Source organism: Colius striatus, chromosome 1 (genome assembly GCF_028858725.1).
Source record: "Colius striatus isolate bColStr4 chromosome 1, bColStr4.1.hap1, whole genome shotgun sequence".
Classification (NCBI taxonomy): Eukaryota; Metazoa; Chordata; class Aves; order Coliiformes; family Coliidae; genus Colius; species Colius striatus.
In genome coordinates, this window is record NC_084759.1 from 85,210,861 (window position 1) to 85,230,036 (window position 19,176).

The 19,176-nt window shown below is 33.2% G+C and overlaps 1 protein-coding gene across 9 annotated transcripts in view; it reads right to left on the reverse strand.

Annotated features, from left to right (window-relative positions):
* DMD (dystrophin) overlaps positions 1 to 19,176 on the reverse strand; it is a 1,219,670-nt gene that overhangs the window by 644,921 nt on the left and 555,573 nt on the right. For all 9 annotated transcript variants that reach the window (XM_061999893.1, XM_061999885.1, XM_061999868.1 and 6 more), the window contains exons 29-32: positions 16,649 to 16,810; positions 8,016 to 8,126; positions 4,364 to 4,537; positions 1,495 to 1,650 (exon numbers count right to left, since the gene is read on the reverse strand). In XM_061999893.1, coding sequence (XP_061855877.1) covers positions 1,495 to 1,650; positions 4,364 to 4,537; positions 8,016 to 8,126; positions 16,649 to 16,810 — 603 coding nt within the window. The remainder of the gene's footprint in view (positions 1 to 1,494; positions 1,651 to 4,363; positions 4,538 to 8,015; positions 8,127 to 16,648; positions 16,811 to 19,176) is intronic.

The window sequence follows — 19,176 nt, forward strand, 5'->3', positions numbered from 1 at the left end:
TCATTGTTCAATATGTTTAAATTAAACCATTCCATACGTGCTTAATCATTGCTTTAAATAAATACGGGGTGACCTCCTGGAGCTGCACACCTGAAATCACACAAGTGGGTCTATGCTTGAAGATGTGTTTTTCTTTCAGACTATTACTCAGTCCTGAGACTTACTATTAGTTATAACTATTACAAGTTTTCTCTCAAAAAGACTTTGACTCAATGCAATCAATTATGGCTGATAATGGCTAAGTTTTTTAGTTCTATATCACTGGGCTTTTGTGATTTTATATAAAGTGTTAAATACCATGCTATGTAAAAGTAAATGCAAGAAATTACACCTAGGACAACAAAGCTAAATACACCACTTCAGATTTTTGAGACACATCAAATTACAAACTGGCTCACTTCAGATCACTAATGGTTTCCTAATGGCACACTTTTATTCTTTCATTAAAGAGAGGTTTGCTATAACAATGGAACCTGTCTGCTGTTGCTTTAAACATAACATGGGAATAAATGCTACAGTCTTTTCTAAAACACTGGAGAAACTAAATATGTTATCTAATCTTAAATGATAGCTATCCAAAACTTAATGTAGCAGACTCCAATTTTCTTGACACTTTACAGCCTGTTATTTTCTAGCAAGAGAGAGAACTGTTTTAATTTAGGTTCCCAAATGAGTATTATCTCTGTCAAAAGTAACATAACTACTATTTTTTTACTTTACTATAGTTAGTAGGGCTTTATTATCATTATGTGTTTAAATCATATACTGACTCCTCAGTATTACCATTTGCTCATTTTCCTAGCTACTAATAATTTATGGTTTTAATAATTTATAATCTGACCAGAGAATTTTCATTTAATTCTGTTTCATATATTTCAATTTTATAATTTTTTAAAATAAACAGCTATATCTGTTATTTATAATCTTAATTCAGGCAGTGATGGCACCAAATTTAATCTAATGCCTCCTGAGGAAAGCTGCAGTAGCAAGAATACTTGGACAACAAATTTTTGAAGAGCAACAGATTCAAATTATATACTTAAAGATCTGTACAGTTGGAGGTAGAAGGGAATGAACAGGTATAATTCTATCTTTTATGAAATAGCTCCTTAAGTAACATGAAAAAAACCACAAAATCTATGCGTTTTTTCTGACTGGTAGTGTTTTGAAACAAGTAACTGTTTAAATGGTTAAAATGAAACACCACCACCTTTTGACCTCTAAAAACCAAAGAACTAGTAAAAAATAATTAATAGTATAATTTTATATTTTAATAAAGGAATGTTATATTTTTGTAGAAGGTTATTTTTTTCTCCAAGAAACAGAATAGTTATCCTTATTGACTACCTTTGCCTGAATTCTGTCCCACTGTTTAGTGAGGGCCTTGAAAGCAACCAATAAAAAAACCCCTCGCTTACTTACCAGATCAAGATTATTCTTCACTTTGACATTTCAAAAGAGGACACAGTTTTGTAATGAAAATGCAGAACTTACCTTTGCACCCAATTCATTATATTGTAATTTCAAAGCTGTAAGCCTTTCATCCAATTCTTTTGGGTTCTCTGTCTGCTGCTTTTGAACAATTTGCCTTCCAGTTTTTATCACTGTCTCCACTTCAGACTTCACTTCACTCAGGTTTTTATATAATTTCTAATAAAGTAGAAATATGAAATTAAAACACTGCCATTAAAATTAAAATAAAATGACCAACACAACTGAAAATACTATTGAAGGTATTACGAAGATGCACTAGAGGTCTTTGTATTTTTGGTGTATAAAAACACCATCATGACTCCGAGTAAACTCATTTGAAAGCTCAAGGAGTTGTGAGGTGCCATGGTACATGACCTAGAGATAAAGAAAACTCACTCTGTGTATAAAAAAGTTTCTAAGAAAAATTCATAAGTTTCTCAGTTGTAATTCAAATTAACATCCCCACAACAGCCCATATGTAGTAATTATTAATTAATATTGGCTTCAAAATCAATAGTAGAAGTGTTATAGATAATAAACACGCAAACACTACTTTAAGATATGACACAGGTTGTTTTCAAACTGATGTTGATAATGTAGTATTTAAAATGAGAAGAGATGTCATCTGCCAACTCAAACAGCTTGCTAAATATTTTTACACTACAAATAGCCACTAAACTAATTTAAATATCTGATAGTTTTTCTTGTTACTAAATCAGAAAGTGTAATACTGTTAAAAAAAGACTACATGAAAAAGTAATTCGGTTAAGTAAAAATATATAGTTGACTGCATTTTCCTGTACTATTTTCATAACTAAGGCAAAAAATAAGTGGCAAATAGCTGCTCAGTAAGAGATAGCATGCAAGCATCTGTAAACACAATACACTTCCCTAATAATGAATGACATTATGAAAAACAAGTGTTCTTTCTTTCCATATGCAAAAATTTGGTAGCACCATCTAACTGTATGACTCAGTAACTAAAACCTTTTCACAGTCATATAAATGCCAAATTAACATTAATTTAAGTAGAGTGTAAGTTGAATTTGGGGTTTTTTTTGGTTTTTTTTTTTTTCAATCCAAGAATAAATTCTGCCATTCTGAAATTCCACTAAACTCCAGAGTGGAAAAAGATTCCACGGAGATACACTATGTCCATTATAACACACAGGTACATGAAGAATGGCAAACATGAAGCTGTTGAGAAGTTTTATTGTTGAGATGTCTAGCTTAATTCTGTGTTCCAGCATTTTAACATCATGTGTTGGAAAATAAACTTACTGTCTTGTACAGAATTTTTCACCTGTAATTTTTTAGAGCTTTTTTTTTATTAGCAGTATCTATTTTAGTAGCAGTATACAATCCACATCTAGTATATCTGGACAGTAGCAACAAGACTTTTTGTCCCCATTTAAAGTAAATTAACAAGCCGATTCTTAGAACAGTTATTATTTTATTTGCTTAAAGACGGTATGTATACAGTCCAACAGCTGTCTAGGTGCTTAATATCATAAATATATTAATGAAAATCTGTCAACAAATTAGGAAGCTGTTGTAGGATGTACATTAGCTAATATCTGATAAGATATTATGACTTAAAATAGAAATATCATGAGATTCTTTGCAGAGAAACATACTTTAAAACCACTTTAAGTATTCCATAGAACACGTCAGTGTTGCAAAAGCTAGCTGCCAAGTGAAGATACTTTAATTTAATACAGGACTTCTAATTACCATGTAATTCTGATAAGAATGTTAATTTAATAGTAATTGTATTTAAGAAAATCCTAAGATCTGAAGAAATTACATCAACTTGTTCCACATCTATTTTTTAATTAAAATTCTTACATTTAGATCTGAAAGAGGTTGAGGGAATGTTCACATCCCAGAAAAAAAAACAACCCAAAAACCAAACAGATAAAGGCAAGGATCTGATTGTCCTGATATTTGCTGTTTAAGTATCCATTTTATTACTATCACACATACGGTGTTCATCTTTACTTGTAAAGGGGTACAGGATTACAAGGATATTGAAGGGATATTTATGGTTTTTCCTTATTCTTTAGGACATATTCAGGTCATATTTTGCTCTTCATCTGTGATGTAATCACAGCATGACATCTCATCGTAGCTGTAATTTATGTTTTTCCTTTATATTTTGTTTTTCCTGGCTAGAATAGACTCTTTTTGGTCATATCACAGAGTACCATGACCATAGCGTACTGTGGAAAAAAGAGCCTATCTGGGGAAATAAACTCATATGCAAGACGGGAAGGTGAAATCAGAAAGGGATCCTAACTGGCCTTCTCACAATAAAAGTGCATGAGCATTGTTTGAAAGTTCACTGAAATTAGAATGTTTTGATATTTGAGGTTTTTCCAATATCATAAGTAACTTATATTTTGTTTCTCTGCCTGAATCCAGGATGTTTTGTAATTTTTAGCTTTCTACACATAAATCCATATTATCAATATTTTTCACTCATTTAATTGGCATCTTGTGATCCTGAGAGGTCTTTGCCATGACAGAAGAAGGGAACAACATATAGAAAGGAAAACAGTCATTGTAAAACTGGTGGAACTATTTCACCGTGTTATTAAATCCTGGAGAACACTGCAATGGAATACATTAAGTGTACAATGTCCTTCTAACCTTACTTGCAAACAAGAGAAGTAGGACAAGGAGGATCAATCCCTTCTATCCATCCTTCTCACCTTGAAAAAATAGAACTTTAACTAAAAAGGTTGTAGTTTTGCTCTTACATTCTTCTCAGAATTTTAGATATTCTCTGATATCTCTCAATGAAATGTTGACATTGTTATCAAAAATGCTTCGAATTTGAAGAACAAACAGGAAATCAAACAGAAAGAAAGATTCTTTAAATATTCACCATGCAATGATCCAACTGTGATTGCACTACTTCCTGCTCAACACTCTTCATCTCCAACTTAGGCACCTGCAATTTCACTTCATCTAAAATCCTTTTACATTCTTGTAGTCGCTGTTCAAAGTTGGCTGGCTTCTGAAACAAGCGAAACTTCATGGACACGTCCTGTAGCTTTTTCTGAAAAGTGAGGATCAATGAGTAGTAAAAGTGAAATCAAATCAACACTGAAGACGAGTCTTCAGACTTGTTTCAGAATACTTAGAATCCATTATCAATCAGCAGCTTCTTATTTAAATAATTTTACAGAAAATAGCAGCAGCAGAGAACCTTGTTCTTCATAGGAAGAAAAAGAATTCTTCTATCATTCAAGGCACTGAATGTAGCATAGACAGTGATGAAAGAGTCCATATATTCAACTGAAGGAAGGGAGTGTTTTTGTATATTTGAATATACAAACTGCTGGTGCAGGGGGGAGAGAATTAAGGTTTAATGGCTTGAGTATAACAAATTCACATTCCAGAGTGGACAGTCATCAACTCTGCTGTGTTGCTCCTTCTTGGTAAAAAGACTGAATCTTTTAGTCCCTCAAAGAAACCCAAGAAAGTGGCCTGGCAGTAAGTAGGTCTAGCACAAATCTGAGATTTAGACTATAAAATTGATTTCCATTTCAATTTTTAAAAGCACAATCTACAGTAAAAAGAAAGTAATTTGAAGGCAGAAAAATCTATGTCTTCTAATTTCACAGTTTTCACAATTTGTTATCTTTGTGCATTAATTATATTGCTTGCTCACAGGATCTGTACCTCTGGGAGAGGGGAAATAATTAAAATAAAGCAAAGAAAGGGCATTTTAATTATCTACTTGAATGAGAACTAATTTCTCAGTAGAAATTCAGAGCAAAGAACTAGTAGAATAAGATTTTCTACTGTTGGAAAAAAGAGAATGTCATGAACAAATGAAGAGTTAATTAAATAGGAACTCAGCATCTGCAAACACACTTTTGATTTTTTTAATCTTTAAATCCTGGACAATTTATACAAATACAATGTTGTCTAAACCATACGTTCTTGAGAAAAACTGTAATCAGGACTAGGATTAGCCTATGCATAGGCATTAGTAAAACATTTCCCACATCAATCAGATTTCTGTGAAGGAGGTAAGAATCATGAGAACACAATTCTGCGATAATACAGAAAACAGTGCAGATTTTGAGCAGCTACTTCCAATAACTGTCCTCATTAAATACTCTTAATGAAATTGAGATCCAGTGGGGTAAGAAAGGAAGTCTTTCCATAAATAAGTGAAATATTGAATAAAAATAGGAAACAAAGTGTAGGAATACGTGCTCTTATTTTTGTTCAGTGTGTTTGCATACACTAAATTAATACTTAATTAGTTTTTCATTCTCTTGTGATACTTCAACTTGAAGAAGACCCAGTCCTGTGAAATGTTTATAATGACACATCAGTATTTGTTACAATTTGTGTTGGTCAACACATTAAAAATTATCTAGAAAAGAGAGAGAATGACAGTATTAAGGGTAAAGAAAATGTGAAGAGTTACAGAAGAATTGAACAGTACTGAGGATCTATAGGAAAAAAAAAAAAGCAAATTATATTTAATTAATCCAGAAATTAAGTAATGCACATCACAAAAGAAACATTAAGTTTGATAAGAATGGGATCTAAACAATTTACTGACATCCTCACTTGAGTATAATAGCTAACTATAACACTTCTATACTTATTTCTGACAATTAAAAAAAAAAATCATCTCAATACTAAAAACCAGAAAAACAAGTAAAATAGATATTTGGAATGATTAAGAAAATAAATAATTAAAAAACCATACATAAGTCATACTTATATATGTCACCATACATAAGTAACTGTATAAAGCTATATTGTGCTCAAAAAAAAATATTGTACAAATAGAAAATGTCTAAAGAAGAACAACAGGACTTCCTCAATCTAGATCTACAGGTCTCAGTACAATTTAACAGAGTAGTCAGTCTGCAAGAGACAACTGAGGAGAACTAAAATTAGTGCTATGCAATTAGTTGACCAGCAGATAGTTTCTCAAAACATACCAAGGAGGTGACATCAAGCAAAATTGCTATATAGAGAAAGAAAAAGGAACAAAAGGAAGGACAACTTCACATAGCATTCAGTTTAAATTGCATGACTGGCTGTTAAATAAAGTACAGGGTTCCAGTAATTTAAAAACTTCAGTAAACATTTGACACAAGCTTTTAAAGATCTCTGACAAAGAAGTTGCTTAGCTGCCAAACACTAAGAAGCATCACTAAAGGGTCACCTCACTGTACCTTATCACTCTCTTCTGGCTAGAACTAAAGATATGATTTTTGGGCAAAATAGATCTGTAGTGAGAAGTAACATCTGTAAAGGCACTGCACAACTAATGAAAAGAATTCAAAACCTTTCACTGGACTAACATTAAATCTAGTCATAGATATTTGGAAAAAAGTTTTTACCACTTTTGGTAGCTGATATTTTTATTATGCATGCAAATTTGCTAATTTTTGTTTATATTTTATCTAATGTAAGCAAGTCAGATTCCCAGAACCACCTGACCAATTTGTCACAATAAATTTGTCATATGATCATCTAGAGAAGCCTTTTGCAGGAAAAAAAAATACAAAACTGAAAGATGGATTAACTGAAAAAAAAAAAAGAGGTCTGATGTTTAATTTGCAAACATTTAGATACCAAATCATCTGATGTCTGTATTTCACTGATGAAATACAGGAAATATCACAGCTGCGATGGAGACCATCAGAAGGTTAGTGTGAAAGATGATAGAAAAACAAGGAAATTTAAATATTCTGAATAAAGAAAAGTTAGTAAAAAAGAGGAATATTCTTTTAAAAAAAAATGACTTGCTAATTTCAAATTAATTAACTCTTTAAAAGTCATTCTGTTATCCATAATGAAATACATCTGAAGTTAAGATATCTAAAAATATTTGACAAAGATGGCCTTTTTTACTGTTAACAGCAGAACAAAATTATTCGTCTTTTCTTATGAATAATTACAATTTGTTTTGTGGCCTGAGGATCTTTGTCATTAATGTCAAAAAAAACTCCAGCAAAATATTCAAGAACTCATCACAGATTAATGGGTAAAAATGTTTATTTTTCTTAAGTCATAAGTCTTCAGTTTCACTTAGGTCTCTCTATGTCTATTAAGGTAGATGAAATAATGCATTAGCTAATATTTAAAGTTGATGACTGCAATGCACTGCTCAGCTTTGTCTTTCAATGCAGTTCTACCAAATATTTCAGCATACTTTTAACTGTAAATATTTTCAATTATCTGAAAAGGTATACCAAAAAGCCTCACTGTAGTTTTCTTTCTTTCAACCACAGCACATTAAAAGCACCCCTTATATAGTGCCTCTACCAGCTGATTACATCAGCTCTGCATACCCTAAGGCTGTTCCCAACCAGATAGAAAGGCTGTAATAGAAAAATGAGCAGTGAGAAGATATGGGTGGTATGCTTTATCCACCCTTATCTCCTGGCTAGAAAGGAGCAACACGAGATAAGTTAAGAACAATTCATACTATAGTAATAGCACCACACATGTTTCTCATTTGCATGAGTGAAAGAAAAACGGGGAAAAAAAATGTGTACCTGTGCCACATCAATTTGGGAAAGCACTCTTTTGGTAGCATCTTTACCCCGGTTTCGTTTCTTCATTTCTTCCAAACTAACCTCATGGCTTGTTAATTCAGACTGTATTTTCTATTGAAAAGAACAGACAGTAATCAGTATGACTTAAGAAAATGTTTATCTTGTCAATATCATAACAGATATACTAGTATACTCAATGATTAAAAGATTCAGAGAACTTTCTCAACATCCTGACTGGAGGGTTGGCTAGAGAGAAATCTAATGAAATTCAGCAAGGGCAAGTGTAGAGTCCTGCATCTGGCAAAGAATAATCCCATGTACCAGTACAGGCTGGGGAGTGAACTCTTAGAGCATAGTGTAAGGGAAAGGGGCCTGTGGGTCTTGGTGGACAGCAGGATGAGCATGAGCCAGCAATGTGCCCTCGTTGCCAAGGCCAATAGCATCCTGGGGTGTATTAGAAGGGGTATGGGCAAGTAGATAGAGGGAGGTTCTTCCGCCCCTCTATTCTGCCCTTGTGAGACCACATCTGGAATATTGTGTCCAGTTCTGGGCCCCTCAGTTCAACAAGGACAGGGAGTTGATGAACAGAGTTCAGCACAGGGCCACCAAGATGAAGGGAGTGGAGCATCTCCCATATGATGAAAGGCTGAGGAAGCCAGGGCTCTTTAGCTTGGAGGAGTGAAATTATTAATGTTTACAAATACATAAAGGGCAGGTGTCAGAAGGATGGAGCCAGGCTGTTCTCAGTGATGTCCACTGATAGGACAAGGGGCAATAGATACAAGCTGGAACATAAGTGGTTCCAAAAAACACAAGGAAGAATTTCTTCACTGTGAGGGAGCACTGGAATGGGGTGCCCAGATGGGTTGTGGAGTCTCCTCTGGGGACATTCAAAACCCACCTGTGTGACCTACTCTTGGTGGTCCTGCTCTGGCAAGGGGCTTGGACTAGATGATCTTTCAAGGTCCCTTCCAGCCCTTGAGATTCTTTGATTCTGCACTTCAGGTTAGTTTTTCTCAATCATAATAAAACCTTCTCCTGCTCAAACATATATATCTCCAACACTGTGACACTAAGGACAAAATCTTGCTAAGCAAATTGTGATAAAATTGGATGCATTCCCCCTCCCCTAGATTTCTTTCTTTGGAAGAAAATCAACTCTTTTCATTGGGAAAAAAATTCAAAATTAATTCTAGAAAAGAAAAATACAAGTAGAAAAATTATTTGCTTCATGATTCTTATTTCTTACTATTTTTACAGTATCATCAGGCAAGTTAAGAGAAAACTAATCAAAGTTATCTGTAAGTCTAAAAACATTACAGAGTTGTGTTATATCTGAAACACTATAAAGTTAGTGGCATATTGCTGGCCAGAATCTGTGTTCAGCACCTATAGATATGCTAAATGCATAACGACCTGTCGTTCATTAATACACTAACTTAACTCATTTTCTAACACACATTTCTGGTTTTCTCTTTCTGTAAAATGAGTGTGCAATCAAATCATCAGAAGCAAAGTCTTGTTGGTTCATCATAAATCAATCTTAGAAGAAACAATTAGCTTAAGCAGTGTTGGAAAGTACAATGTAATGGAAAAAAATTCCCATTAAATATATTGATACAACTTAATTTAGAGCTATTCACATATTTTTATATTTCAATTGCTAGAAAATGAGAAACTGTTATTAGAAAATTTGCTAGACAAGTATGAATAATCACCCTCTGAAAAAAAGACATGTTCCCATCAGGAAAGGTATTTGAGGCCATTACGCCTGCATGAAAAAGTGCTTTTAGATTTAATCTTTTTTTCCTATGGCACACAAGCATTTCTCAAATACTCTAAAGACTAGCTATAAATTTAAATATATATACATGCATTTATCTATTTATATCTATATGCATTATCTACTATATCTACATGCATTATCATTTGCACTACAGTAACTCGGAAAATATGAAAAATATGTAGTTCAAAACTCCACGAATAATTATGCAAATAAAGAAAAGGGATTTCAAATTACACTTCGGTGCTTTGAAGCTTGATTTAAAGTCAAAATAAATATATAGGTATTTAAAACCACATATTTAGATGTTAAGTACCAAACTGTGTACACTGTGCTTTATGGGAGTATTACATAGACATATTGATTGTATGACATTATAAGGTCTTCTATATTAAAACACTACATTGAAAGCTGATTTTAAAAGTTAAATAAAAATGTATTAAAGCAAATTTTAAGAGAAAAAGACTTACAAAAATGCAGAAAACTCTTAAGTCATCACTAAATTTATTGCAAAGATATATGTTTGATTCTAAACTATCCAGTGTTATTTAGAGAAATGAAACATTTTTCTGAAGCAAAGCATATGTAAAAGCAAAATTACTTTTAGAAAAATGTCGTTTTGGATTAAATTGTTCATTTAAAAATATCATTCAATTTGCCATAATTTGAGTTCCTTTTTCAAGACTGAATGACCATTAGTATCTGGATCAAGTACTAGATTTTTTTCTGAACATCACATTTTAGTTTTGAGAAAACAAAGATAGTAAATTAAAAGGATAATGCAATCAATGAAAGTTTTTTTAACAGTTTCTGTTTGAGTATTTTCTCCTTATTTAAGTTTAAAATTTCCCCCTTGAAGTGTAGTAGAATTGTAACAGGATTATCTTCCATGTTTGTGCAGCACACATATCAAATTGATGGTGGTGACTCAGCATTAGTTACCTCCTGAAGCCAAAGAATTTCTTGATGTCTTGGAAGTCAGAACTGTATATACAAGGAAGAAGCAAGTCTCAAGGTTATGAAAATACACTATATCTATTATTCAACTGTTTGCTTCTGTACCTCATCAATTAATTGATGTTTGGTTATATTTTCCAGTTCATTCTGTTAAACCTGAGTCATTCTGGAAAGCATATAATTGAACTGTTCTTATCTGAATAGGTCAGAACAGAACAGTACAGATGAAAAAAAAAACCAAAACAACAAACCTGTTTAAGCAATTAGGTATTAGGGAACATTGCATAGAGATTGTTCTGTCTTCTAAAAATTGCTCTGCAGGAGAGATGAAGCATCATCTACTTTGACATCAGAATACAGAATTAGAAAACAAACACATTACAGAAAAGCTTAACACAAAAGTCAGAGGAATTACAGCAAGAAAATATTTTGTGTATTTGCCACTGTTGTTCACAGGCAGAAAGATAAAATCAGTCCTGAACATATAGAAAGAATTTATAAGACCTGCCTATGATGTTTCTTTTCATTCAATTTTGACATGATCATTTTGAATTTTTGGTCTGTTTTGATTCAAGAATTTATTACATCGTTTTTTTAATGAACATCCACAAGAAACAAGAGATATGGAAAAAGAAAATTAATAATTTCCACCTCTGCTTTTCTCAGTGTTTCCAGTCTAGTTTGTTTTTTAATAACGAGTGAAACTGCCTTCACTTCATTTCTAGAACATTACAATAGTTGCAACAATAGCATGCAACATATAAATTTCTATTAATTACTAGTCTTAATTTTAAAAAATATGAACCACTTAAAGCAGAGAGTCTGGCTATATTGATAGCAAAAAGCAGAGAATTTACAGTGTAGACAGTTATTGGAAAAATCTTTCCTATCTTGAAAGGAAAGTAAAAATTGTCACAAACCTAAATGGCATACTCAGGCATCAAGAAAACCATTTAGGGGGGGGAAAAAAAAAAAAAAAGTAAGACAGCATATAAACAAACTGTTCAATGTTATTCACAACCAAAAAATGGAACTAAAAGGCTTGATTGTATGTCCCTGTCACCAATACCTGTCAATTAGAAAAATCAGTCACATTTTTAAAAACCAAATAAATTTCAGTAAGAAATACTCAGCAAAATCATAACTATTGAGAGCAATTTTTAACAGGGTAGTCAAACTAAAAAGCTCAGTCTTGTGTATCTAATTAAAAGGAAGGGCTTTATTCATAAAAAACCCAAATTTTAATATGGAACTAGTACTGTGGGATAATGGCTGAAAAATTAGGATTAGATGGACTGCATATCCAATTTAAAAATACAGATTCTAGCATGAGTAACACTGGAAGGACTACGGTATAAAAACAGCTGATAATTCTTGTTGATGTAGTAACAACATGTCAAAAAATGTTTGAAAGACATTCTGGAGAACATACTGGTGAAATTGTTTTTTTTATGGCAGGAGAGGGATACTATTTTCCATCTCAGAACTGGAAGAAACTTTTCGTCTCTTTTGTCTGATCTTTACAAAGTAAGACTCTGTTGGTTCTGTTACTTCAGGAATAGGGTAAGGTCACAGAAGTTGTATATTATAATGCACATTATCCTCCAAGATATCTTTATTTCATATTGCCTGACCTCTTTGTATTGTATTAGTTGCCAGAAATTTGTAATTCAGAGAGGAACAGCTTTGCTGTCAATATTGCATATGCGACTAAGATCAGCAAATTGGTAAGTTCTGAAAAGATGGATAAATCCAGAAGAAGAAAGATACAAGTGACACATATATTAACATGTTTCAAGATAGGACAGGGAATCCTAAAGTCACTTCAATTTAGAACAAACAACAAATTGGTGAAATATCTCCTATAGGTAGGCACTCTAACGAGAGTGGACAATTTACTAGCCTCAGTGGATTTATAAACTTCCACAAAAAAATACCCTAAACATAATAAATGACAGTGTGTTAAACATCATGGTAGCAAAGAAAGATTAGGTTAAAATAAAGTTCCTAGAATTAACTATACTGCATAATTTTTTTCTTCTGATTTCTCTTTACCTGAAGACAAGGGCTATTACATTACCTCTCACTAGTTGTTCTAGGAAAACAAGGCCTAAATTTAGCTTTGAACACCACGTTTGTAGTATAGATTTAATTAATATTTACTGAATAAGAAGGCATGGGTTCTATATAATGGCACAGGAAGACGATGACAATACAACATGATTAAGGGAATGTGGTGCACCTCTCATTATTCTCTGCTTTTTTGTACACTAATTCATTATGATCTCAAATTATATCAGATTACTTTTGTAATTAATGAGTCTTTCACATAATGAATTTCACATATGAAAATTGCTTGGATATGAATTTGCAGATTTGGGTCTCTCAAACTGCAGAGAATGTACCTTCTTAGATTAGGTTTAATGATATGTATTTCTTTAAGTACTACTTAGGGAACAGCTCTCAAGAATAGCACTCAACCTCTTTTTTGCTTATATTTGGGATTGCTATCAATGTATAAGGAGTCAGAGCAGAGTGTTACATATGGAGAAAATAAATCATTTAGAGATGTTTCTGGCAAATTGTGGAAAAATCATAATTCTAGTAGTACATAAAAAAAGATCTGAAACTATGTCAAAAATGTTAGTGGTTACCTTTGAAAAATCTGAAAGGAAAGATGAGATTCAGAAAGTAGAAAAGTTAACTTAAAGTAGTCATTTTTAAAAGCCTCAAAAGACTAAGTGCCAATGATACCACATTGTTGCAAAAAAAGAGAAAAACATGTAATGCATATACAAGATGCTGCTATAGTAGGAATGACATAGACGTAATCCTCACCAAGGATAGGATACTTAGTTTTGGACATATTGTTCAAGAAAGATTAATTGAAGAATTCAGTAAGAAGAGTATATCATCAGAGGACAGAAAAATGGTTGACAAGGCAAAACTGAGTAAGTTTCTGCAGTTAAATGCAGTGTTCAGATGCTATGAAGATGTGTAGAGTGTGAGAACCTGTACAGTGTAGAAATTTCCCTAGACATTAAAACCTAATACATAACAAAATGTAAAGTTATGCTTCTGAATAATACTTATAGCTATTCCCTCTTTAACCACTGATCTACACATGACTGAACAAAATAATCCTCACAATTTCCAGCAGAGGAAAAGTTAAGCGCAAATACCTTCAGTATTAGATGCTTTACTAAGTAGACAATTGTGAATTCTTTGTCTCAAAGTATTAGTCTGAAGGCAATGAGGCTTAACATTATTCTTGTCAAGTAACACATTGCACAACTGAACAACTACCATTGTATCATCATGTTAACTTTAGTTTTCAACATATTACAGCAATATTTTAAATACAGATTAATAACCATCTTCATTTAGAAAACAGATGTGTAGTGCTTAACACTACTGAACTGAAATTACTCAAGGAGTTTATCAAAAAGATTTTTTTTTTCTTTTCTCAGAAAAACATTTTACAACATTGTGTTTATTCTCCACATTTTATTTTGCATAAGTCTACAGAACACAGATAAGTGATTTTTCATATGCAGGTGAAAAGAAAAATAAATGTATTTTCTGTCCCTCACATTATCACTCAGACTAAATAGAAGTACAAAGTGGAGACTCTCTCTCTCATCAGAAGTTATTTAATAACAAAGTTACAAATAGTTATCTGAAGAATATCTTGCCAGATAAATGGAAAATCTTCAGTACCGATTTATTTTCTTCCTGTCAGTTAAAGTGTACTTGAAAAAAAACAAATTCTTGTGACAATGATTTCATTGACTGTATTTTCTTGGTGAATTTAGAGAAATGAAAGTGATTTCAGTTGGGATCTTAAGATCAGGAATACAAACAAACAGTCTTTCCTTCTAGATTACTGTTTTTGACATTACCTCATTACAGCTTTATTCATCATTGCATGTTGAAGAATCTGAATCGATTTCTCTGTGCAGCTGCTGTTGGATCATTTTGTCAGAATACAGCATATTTAGTTGTACTCAAAAAGATGGGTGGCAGTGGCTCTCTAGCATTAAATTCTCAGTGCCACATGGTGGAGTAAGAAGCACACAGAATTTATATTTAAAAAATTATTCAAAGGAGAAGTTGAACAGTACATATTTTCTTCCTATCAACTTTCTGAATAAATTAAACAGATCATTTCACTCAAAAAGAGAAGTTAAATATTTTTGGTTTATCAGATTCATCTCCAGTCAGCTGAACAATAGATTTTTCCTCCTATCAATGCTCTAAACGGATTTAAATTTTCAAAGCAAACATACAGAGCTCTCAAATCTTCAACAGCTTTCTGATTGTAAATTGCCCTATATAGCAAACCACAGTTTGTTAAATCCCTCAGCACGCATAAACTGACTCCTGCCCAGAAGCCAACATCATTGACTGAAAGATTCTAATTCCAGCTGTGCAGACACTACCGTAGGACATCTTATATGAATTAACTGCTTTCAGCTCCACAAAAGAACTGTGCCAGCAGAAGCTTGATAGGAGATGCAGCCATTCAGTATATTCCTGTTCTGCTACCTCTTGTCATGGCTATTCACCAAAGGAGTGGCTTTTAGTATATTTACCCACATAAAACTGATCATTTATTCCCTTTCCCTCTAAGGATTTTGAAGAACTTGATGACTGAACATCAGAGAACTTTAATATTTCCAATTATTCTGTTGAGTTGTTAAGTTTTGTTCATTAGGTCCCAATTGGCATCTTAAAATAGAAACATGAAAGGGAAAAACTCTGCAGCCTCTATGCTGTTTCTCCCACCATGGATCTAGTATAATCAGGTGAATTTGACATTAGGCAATGAAATCTTTAAAATAAGTTCTGCAAAAACACTGAGCTGAAATTGTCCCATGAAAATATGTCACTTAGGGTTAGTTGTATTTTGTGCAGCTTCAGTCACTAAAGTTCTGAATTACTTCCTTTTACATAGTCTGTAATGACTACCACTACTGTATCTAAAGACACAAATAAACCAACATGCAACCACAAGATACATGAAGCACCACTAAAAATTGCTAAAAATGTATGAGCCCAAAAAAGCATGCTTTGTATCAAATTTTTCTTACATAATTCTAGTTATATAATTACAATATGAGAAATAGATCTGACATGTCTTTAACAAATGGTGACTTGTTTCTGGTGACTCCTATTTCATATTAAAAAAAATGTTTATGTTATTCAGATTTCAAGGAAGGAGGAAAATAATTAGACAATCAACTCATAGCTAACAACCTTAGGATTCAAACTGAAATAATAATTCATCTGAATCTGATCCTGTTCTTATACTGATGTAAGTTAGAAGCAAATAAATTAGAATCAGTTTCAAAGTAAGACTGAATACAAATACAATAATGTTTTCTAAATAAAATTTTTTTAAATTCATAAACACACATAAAAATATCTGCATGTGCCTAGAAACACACACACTAGAACAGTAAAGAAAGGTACATCTATTAAAATTCAATTCAAAAGACACAGAAACATTTATCTTTAATGGAAAGAAAATGTGTTGTCTGTATTTAAATGATTTAGTAGTAATCCCTAGGCACACAATAAACTTTGTAAAAAAGTCATGTAAGAGCTGTGAAGAAGATGACATTCTCCTATCCAGGATGAGAACTGGATTTTGAAGAGTCACATTGTTGATCTTCGTCATTTTAAAATCAGTGCATAGTCTTTACATCTTCTGGACAGGTACATATTAGCTTGAACTTCTCAAAGTAATCCTACCTAAAATATACTTGCACTTTCAGATTGATCACCTTGCAAATCCCCTTTCTTAGTATGAGACTGTGAGATAACCAAACACTCTTTGGTTAATTCAGAAAACCAGTAAGTACATCAGTTCAACTTGTACATTACTTACCTGTGCTTCCTGAGGGACCTGTGCTGCATCAACTCTGTCTGCAATGTAGGCTGTTAGCTGTTTGTCAATAACAGCAAGAGACTCTTGGATTAAGCGGAGGGTTTTGTCAGTCTCCTGGGCAGATTGAATACTCTGTTCAAGACTCTTTTGTCTTCTCACGGCCTAAAAACAATGACAATGTTACCAACAGTCACAGTGATAATGCAAATAATACATTTTTTCCACATCTTTTTAAATGCAGGCTAAGAATCAAAAATAGTACTCCTGTCTTGTGCTCGTCCACCTTTTTGTATGATAAGTTGCGTATCTTTTTGCCACTCATTCAGTTCCTTTTAGCAAAAAAAAAACCCACAAAACCCCAGACTGTGTAGACAAGTTCTATAAAAAGTAGGACTCTGAAAAACCAAAGCATTCATTGAAGATTTTTATACAGAGTGAAAGTTGGCAAAGTTGCATAAGGAAACCATCCTGATAGTGTAGTCTTGCATTCTGAGGCATAGTGGTCCTCTTGATCTCATTATATAATTCAAGAGATCTTGTTTACTGAGAATAGAATTACTGTCATCGCAATCCCATCTGAGACAATCCACTTCAGTAAGTGAGAGGGATAAAGACTCTGTGGAGAAGGAGCTCTCTTATATGAAGTAAAAATAGCTGCCTTGAACACAGGCAATGCTTACTCTGGGAAAAAAAAAAAAAAAGAGATGGATCCCTGTCTTGTCTATGGATTTGCCCAACCTACTATCACTCTAACCATAGTCTCTCTTAGACTAGGAAGTTGCCTCCTGACTCTAGTCCACCACCAGTGTCACAGTGGATTGCCACCATCATTATCTACATAATCGTTTTTCAAGAAGGATGATTTCCTTTCAAAAGAGCTCACTTCAGAACAATAAATTCTCCTTCCAATTTGTCCTTAAAACACACATACGTTTAAAGACTTTGCATGAACAGATTATCTATTATTTATAACAGTTTGACATGGTATTTACCAGGTAGAAAATAACCTTGTGCTTTCCTCCCTCTGTCATTTTGTCCATCTGTGGACTCATATTTTATTTAGACTATAGCTTCTGCCTAGCAGAGTTTCTGCTGTACACAAAGCACATACTAATTACCAACAATCTCAAATGCAATATATAGTCTTTCTCTGTACAAGTCCAGCCATACTGCTAACTACAGAATAAAGTTAAGATCTTCCCCCGACATGAACTGAAGGAGTAGGAAGAAAGCAAGCACTCTTTAAATATCATTTAAAGGTGTCCTGCCATTTTTCAAGTCAAGTCACACTTTCTGGTGTGACAGCTATACTTTAGTTTTATTTCATATCTATTGCAAAACTCCTGCCTTGAACAAAAATACCTCTCAGCAAGTCAGTGAGAATATTTGATATATCTCTGCTTTCTTCACGGAGCTCAGATTCTCATAAAGCTTCACATTTAACAAATGAAAGAGCTTATTTACTGTGAGCATTCTTGCTAGCTGTTTGACTTAGTTAAAGGATAGGGATCCAACCAGTGTTTACTATATTTGTGTTTGTAAGCTGCTTTGTGCTATTTCAAAACAACTGATCAGATAATCTTGTACCACTGCCAGTTCCAGGAACCTTCTGGGGAACTGAGCAGCTTTACATATCAGACCCATGCTGTCAGTGTTAATGGAAGCACCTGAGCTACTAAGGTATTATCATCCTAGCAAATGAACCATTAAAACAGTATAACTTTTAGATACAATACTGAGACTTGCTATCTAAATTACTTTCACCTTCATCTGATTTGAGATTTTACATTACAGTGTTCTCAGGCTATTCAAAGTAGTGAGGTTAAAAATCATAGCTTCCATTTACCTTGGCACTTCTTAACTACTGCTTTGTAAGCCTGGCTAAGATACTGTCACTCTCTGCCTTTCAATTTGCATCACTATACCATAGCTTTCTGGAGCCCAGCGGTAAGGACACCTTCCTGGAAGCATGGAAGAAAACCTCTCTGCCTTTACTGATCTCTTTGGATAGGACTCTCTTGTGACAGGACTAACCTCCATGTATAGTCCATTCATGTTGACTGCTGCACTGTCCTGATGTCCAGAAAAGCTCACCTTTTAAAATAAGACACTGAGAAAGTTCCCTTCTTACTAGTCTTTAAAATAAGCACCTGCACTTTCTTGAGAATTCAATATACTGGACACTTGGTCAAAAATCTTTTGAAAAACTACTTTTATAGAAATACTTGGAGCTTTCAACCCTTCTTAAATACTGATCCATGCTAACTAGTATTTGCAGCTAGCAATTAGATAAAGTTGCTCTCATCCTCAGGAGCAGCATGCACGCATGCATGCAATGTAGTAAGTACCACGTGGAAATTCACAAAAAGTCTTAAAATTGAATAACTAATATATAGTGATTGAAGATTTGTGATCTCTGTGCTGACATCAGTAAAAACTATGTATATTAAAATACTGTTTTAGAGCACGACTGGAAAAATTAAAATATTCCCAAACTCACTGATCAAATATTAAAGCAGATAAAGAAA